General features: G+C 32.5%; 1 protein-coding gene across 1 annotated transcript in view; it reads left to right on the forward strand.

The window, feature by feature from the left end:
- Positions 1-3,479, forward strand: part of MGAT4C (MGAT4 family member C) — an 815,317-nt gene extending 811,838 nt beyond the window's left edge. The window contains exon 10 of the mRNA XM_030819890.1: positions 2,310-3,479. Within this exon, the coding sequence (XP_030675750.1) occupies positions 2,310-3,451 (1,142 nt within the window). The 3' untranslated portion in view covers positions 3,452-3,479. The remainder of the gene's footprint in view (positions 1-2,309) is intronic.
- The last annotated feature ends 3,721 nt before the right edge of the window (positions 3,480-7,200 follow it).

Genomic DNA, 7,200 nt, shown 5'->3' on the forward strand with positions numbered 1-7,200 from the left:
AGGTTCCAGGTAAACATGAATTTTTGGAGGAAACTATTCGACACACTACAGTCAGTTAAAATATATATATTTGAAGCCAAGAAGTAACTTACTATATTTCTAAGACACCATAGCTTATAACAAGTACCATTATCTAATTAGTGTACCACTAAGAAAGTATAAGCATTACCAATTTTAATTATAACGCTATTGATTTTAGTATGCAGCCTGATTTTTAAATGTTTCAATGTGTAAAATATAAATCTTAGGCTGGGTTTGGTGGCTCATGCTTGTAATCCCAGCACTTTGGGAGGCCAAGGCAAGTGAATCACATGAGGTCAGGCGTTCAAGACCAGCCTGGCCAACATGGTGAAACCCCTTCTCTACTAAAAGTACAAAAATTAGCCAGGCATGGTCATGTACACCTGTAATTCCAGCTACTCAGGAGGCTGAGGAGGCCAAGGCATGAGAATCACCTGAACCTGGGAGGTGGAGGCTGCAGTGAGCTGAGATCACGCCACTGCATTCCAGCCTGGGCAACAGAGCGAGACTCTATTTCAAAAAAACAAAAACAAAAACAAAAAAAACATGACTCTTAGAATAAAATACAGTGCTATCATGATCTTAATAAATTATGTGAAGACCACAAAAATTGACCTCTCTTTTAAGACTTGTTTATATGAGTGTATTGGTTATCACTAGGTTGAGGAAATTGTTAAATTAATTTAGATTTCTTTATATCTCATTTCCTTTCATTCTACCATTTGAAATGTCTACTCTTCTTGGCTTCTTTCTAATTGTCTAAGACTGCCATTAATTTTTCATCTCTGTTGCACCACCTTTGCTTGAACATTACTGATTCCCCTTTCCCATGCTAAATTTACTAATGTTTATTGGCACACAGGCCAACTGCTTTCTACCAGAGGCAATGTAACACAGAGGATAAAAGAGTGAGACAGTTTGAATCCTGATGCAACATCACTTCCTAAGTGTACCACCTTGCATGAGTCACCTCCTCTCACCATAACTTAGTGTCCTTATCTGTAAAGCAGAATGATGGTAATAGCAAACCTATCCCAAAAGACCATTTTGAACATTTAAGATGCATATTACAGATAAAATGCCCAAACTCCTGCCTCTTATGTAGACAGCATTTCATAAGCACTGGCTATTATTAATGAAGTTTGGTGGCTTCAAGTCTAATGGTACTAGATAACATATTGTGTTTCAATAGAAGTCTGAGTTGTAAGCCAAGGTATTTAAATGAAATGTGTAAATCACAACCTCTCTGACAAACTGTTTTTGGAATGGGTTTTTTTTCAATATCATACAAACTGCATTATACAGGTGCCTATGTGAAAACAATGATCTTGTTGTATATAGATTTCCCCATTTTCTAAATAGTGGCTTAGAAATGTTATTCAATTCTGATTAATATGAGAACGAGCTTTAAAAAGTGAAAATATTTCAATAGAAAGACCTCTAACCCTTCTCAGAGGCGAGCTGTCTTTTCTCAGTGTTTTATTTTATTCTCTAAACATATCTAATTCCTAATTTTAGATTTTAAATCTCTGAATAAAAACTTATTCAGGCAAAATTACTATAAAATGTGTTTCAAAAATTTTTTAAAGTGATGCTTATGTCTTGGGACAATGTAGCATAAAAGTTTTTTGAATGTGTCTTATAATATTGTTTGCTTTCTAATTAATATACTAGGTACATTTCAAGATAAAATCATGAAGTCCAATTATGAATTCTAGTACAAGACAATGACAGCAAAAAAAGAAAACTGAAAATATGTGATGTGTTCTATAAAAAATTTAAAGATGATTGAAAGACTTACTTACCCTTATTTTTCTTTTGTATCATTTGAAACTAGTTTGTCAGCCTTAACTGTGAATGGCCTTCTTTTTTTGCAAAAGAGAAAAAGCATTTTTTTCACTTTATTTTTAAAAAGTAACTTATATGTTATCTAAATAGCTGTCTACCTTCTCTAATGGGCGTATATGAGAGTATTAAGCTGCAGAACACTTTAAACCATGTTTTTAGAATTTCATCAGTAAATGTTCACAGCAATAGGACTCATACATTATTGTGATTAAGATGCTATTTATTTTTCATAGAAAATATAAATTATGTATTAAGCACTTACAGCCTTTGTATATTTAGCTTATTACTTTAATCATAAAATGTTCTATGCATAGTCATTTACTAGATTTACTTAATGTGTAGTAAGTAGCAAGTCTAAGGAATAAATAAATATCTTCTCTCTTTTTCTTTTTCTGTATTTCTAGTTCACATTTGTATTGCTTCTAAATTCTTTTTTGCAGGGTATCTTACAATTGGACTTTCTTCAGTAAAGCGAAAAAAAGGAAACTATTTACTTGAGACAATTAAGTCAATTTTTGAGCAATCCAGCTATGAAGAGCTGAAGGAAATTTCAGTGGTGGTTCACCTAGCAGACTTTAATTCTTCCTGGCGTGATGCCATGGTCCAGGATATTACACAGAAATTTGCACACCATATTATTGCAGGAAGATTAATGGTTATACATGCTCCAGAGGAGTATTACCCAATCCTAGATGGCCTTAAAAGAAATTACAATGATCCAGAAGATAGAGTCAAATTTCGTTCCAAGCAAAATGTAGATTATGCTTTTCTGCTTAATTTTTGTGCCAATACTTCAGACTATTATGTAATGCTTGAAGATGATGTTCGATGTTCAAAAAATTTCTTAACTGCCATCAAGAAAGTCATTGCATCCCTAGAAGGAACTTACTGGGTAACTCTTGAATTCTCTAAGCTTGGCTACATTGGTAAACTCTATCATTCTCGTGATCTCCCACGTTTGGCACATTTTTTATTAATGTTTTATCAAGAAATGCCTTGTGATTGGCTATTGACTCATTTCCGTGGTCTGTTGGCTCAGAAAAATGTGATCCGTTTTAAACCATCTCTCTTTCAGCACATGGGCTATTATTCATCATACAAAGGGACGGAGAATAAGCTGAAGGATGATGATTTTGAAGAGGAGTCATTTGACATTCCTGATAACCCCCCTGCAAGTCTGTACACCAACATGAATGTGTTTGAAAATTATGAAGCAAGCAAGGCTTACAGTAGTGTTGACGAGTACTTTTGGGGGAAACCACCTTCAACAGGAGATGTTTTTGTGATTGTATTTGAAAATCCAGTTACAATAAAAAAAATTAAAGTAAATACTGGAACAGAAGATCGGCAAAATGATATTTTGCATCATGGAGCCCTAGATGTTGGGGAAAACATTATGCCTAGCAAACAAAGGAGACAATGTTCTACTTACTTAAGACTAGGAGAATTCAAAAATGGAAACTTTGAAATGTCAGGTGTAAATCAAAAAATTCCATTTGATATACATTGTATGAGGATATATGTCACCAAAACACAAAAGGAATGGCTAATTATTAGGAGTATTAGCATTTGGACTTCTTAGCCAATTAAATCAGTATGTTGTTTCTGAAGCAGGTCTTCCTGCTTCCTCTTTTGCTACCTTTGTCTTTTGGAGGGAAAGCAATGGATGGGATATGTTAAAAGAAACATTAATTACATTGGCAGTTTTCATTTATACATTGTTGACATAATTTTACTCTTAATACACACTTGTATTTATTTTAATGTCTGAAGTTGACTATCAGTCTGTAGCTAATGCTACTTTCATTTATATTTTTAAGTGTTCTTAGTTTTGAAATTTCAACTGATTGTCAAAAGGGTAATATGAAAGATTTTAAATGAAAATTTAGTTTGTTGGATGATAAGTTTTGAAAAATAGTCACCAACTGTATATACTTCCTCAAGAATTGATAATTCATTATATCATCAGATAGCTTTTATTAAGCATCTGTGGGAATATACAGTTGGGTGGAATGATAATCTGGTTTATTTTTTGTGTAAACTTAGGTTTCCATTGACTTCTGTCCATCTACAATGAATACCTCCTCATAGAAGTGGTGTCTTTACAACATAATTTTTTGTGTAGGTGAGGCTATGGAAAAAGAAAAAAAAAGACTTAAAAAATCTCTCCCCTGATTATTTGTATGAAAGGGGACATTGTTCATTGTTTAAAAACATTTAATTGAGCACCTATTGTTGATAAATTTTCTGGGGGAAGCAGTCTTTTTCTAGTTTCCCTTTTGCAAAAAAAAAGAAAAAAAAAGAACAGTTAAGCTCAATATTTTCAGGTTACATTGAGTACCCACATTTAATAGAATAAATTAGGGAAGGCCTATAGTAGTTAGCTCATTCGTACAGACGTTTTCAGTATATGCAGAAAATTTTTGGAAATTGATTTTATACAATTTGTATTAAAATCCATGTGATTGAAATTATTGTGATTTATCATATACTTTTTTGGAATTTAAATGGGTATATTATAAAGGAGAAAAGTAAGAACCATAGAAATTAGTTGACTTTTCTAGAATCAAAGATCTATTTCCTAGCAAGGCCAGCATGAGAGACCTCATATTCTGATAACCAGACAATGCTCTTTTTCTCATATGATTTCTCCTGACATGATTTATGCTTTGTGTGTTTTATTTGCTACATGACTCTCAGATAATAAGTTATACCATCTGGAAATAGGTGGTACCATTCTTGCATAAATATTATTATCCTAAATAATGTCCTAAATGATGCTTTTTTGGTATAAGCACCCAAATAGTAAGCAAACTGGACTAAACTTTTCCTAATAGGGACTGGAGAGTGTGTCTTTACAATGTGTCCGTTAAAGTAATTCAGGACACCTTAGTGTGTCCTTAAGACATTGGTTTTCAGAATGTCCTGAGCTTGTCTCATCATTTTTGTTTTTTAATGAACAGCAAAAACTAAGGGATTTATTATAAAGGGAAATGGAAGGTGCTTCATATATGTTTAAGAAACTCAAGTACGTGTTCATATAGATGACTCTGTGTGTGTGTGTGTGTGTGTGTGTGTGTGTGTGTGTGTGTGTGAAGGCTAGACTTTTGCTAGTAAGACGGAATGAGGAAATCTTCCTGCTCTTCCTTTTCATACTGAAACACAATCCTTAAGATTTACTGGCATGCTGTGTTCCAAACAACACTAGGATATTTTTATTTTATTCGTTCTCTGCAAATAAATGAGAAACTCAGATAAAAAATGGAAACTTTTTATTTCATTCATAAACAGCTGTTGTGTATTTTCTTTGTATCCAGGTACTAAAGTGTTAGAAGAAAAATGAACCTTTCATAAGAGGCTAAATATTAACATTTAGCATCTAAATAATTAATATTAGGCATCTAAATCTTACAGTCATAGGAAAATATGAACACTGCCACTAAACTATTATCTTTACCTTGATTTAGAGGTTACTTGCCAGACACCTAAAAATGTTCTATTTTCTTTATTTTTCTTATCTTTTATTAACTGGCTAGTTGATAGTATTGTGTGTATATCTCAGAAGTTACAAATGGCATTATTTTCTTCACTGTCAATGATAAAAGGTACACAATTGTATGCCAAAGACATATAATATCAAGAGCTAGGCAGACTCCCTGAAATGAGTTGTAACCCCTTATGTATTCTTCTGGGAATGGCTTTCTAAAGATGAGCTATTGGTGTCTATCGATGTCTTAAAAATGTTTCAAGAAATATTGCTGAGGGTAGCAGTGAAGTTGGATGTTTGCTAGGAAATTATGAAAACAAATGTGACTCAGAGAGGTCATTTCACATTTTATCTTTATATCCTCTCTTTACTAAACGTGTGTTTGGATAAGTTGGTCAATCATCCAAGGATCCTCTATGTTTTCTTTACAGTTGACACTGGGTCAATTTTCTAAGGAAAACACCTTGACAAATAAAGCATCTTCGTTAGGGGTCAAGAGGAAAAATAACTACTCTCTTTCAAAAGAAAATCTGAACAATTTTTTTAGCATGGCCCAGTGTTCTATTTCCTATATTTAGAAACTTTGAATAAGGGTCTCGTAATCTTGTCTCAGAGGCATAGAAACAAAAGTACAATTGTTAGGTTTAACTATACTCAAAGTATTTGCTATTTTTAAACATTTTTGCTGTAAGTTTATATACATATACATATATATAATACATATATATATATAATTTTCTTTGTTAAAAATAACAGTTGAAAAAGACTGGCATGACACATGAATGGTTGAGTCATTTGATTGCCATACAAATAAAATGCTGACAGGTTTCAAACAAAAAATATAGTATGTACCTTAAATAATGCCTCAGAATTGTATAATTTAAGCTGACTAAAAACCTTACTTACTCTTAAAATTCTCCTTAGGGGAGCCTTTTCAGCAGTTATGGACATCAAAGAAAAAAGTATCTTGTAAAAGCACAATGAAATTTAGAAAATACACATTTTAGTGGCATCACAAACATGGATATAAAAGATACATAAAATATATTAATGGAAGAACTTTTTCATATTCATTGAAAACTATAACCTTGTGCTATTTATAAAGTAGATATTTTCCAGGTATGAAAATATAATTTGGAAACCAACGTGTCGTTTAGATCTATTTCTTTCATATAGCTACACTATGAGTTGTGAACATTCCATTTCTTACTGGGCCAGTATTCTCTGGGAATTTTTATAATGCTATCATAGAAAAACTGTTCTGTATATTTATATATAAATGAAACAAACATTTGCAAATTATATGATGTGGTATGGAAAGCACCTACATTTTTAGATGCTTAAATAGCATATTTCATGTCAATATTTGCCAATTTGTCAACAAGTTTATGGCAAAGAACATGATACCAGGATTAACACTGAAAACACTACATCCAGTGCCATCTAACAATTGAAGGAAACAGTGCGTAATTCTGTTCTTTTTCCTTGACAATACACCCATCAGTACAGTAATGGTATCATATTACTGAGTAATAGACCTCACACTTAAACTTTATAATATTTATTATGGGATCTACTGATAAAATGACTTACCATTTTGTACAAATTCAACTGATTTGGGGGGTTTTCTTGTAAGAGTTAATATTAATTTTAGGATAATTTTATCCTGTTTCTTTTGATTCATGATCCCAAACTTTCTAGATCTTGTTTCTGTCATTCCACGTCTTATTATACCTTCCCAGCTTTGTGTTTCAACAAATTTTATATGCATGCCTTTTGTCTTCATGGGAGACAAAACAGAAGGTTCATACAGTCTTGATTTTGACACCCAGTTCTGCATTACC

The sequence above is a fragment of the Nomascus leucogenys genome, chromosome 10, assembly GCF_006542625.1.
Source record: "Nomascus leucogenys isolate Asia chromosome 10, Asia_NLE_v1, whole genome shotgun sequence".
NCBI classification, from domain to species: Eukaryota; Metazoa; Chordata; class Mammalia; order Primates; family Hylobatidae; genus Nomascus; species Nomascus leucogenys.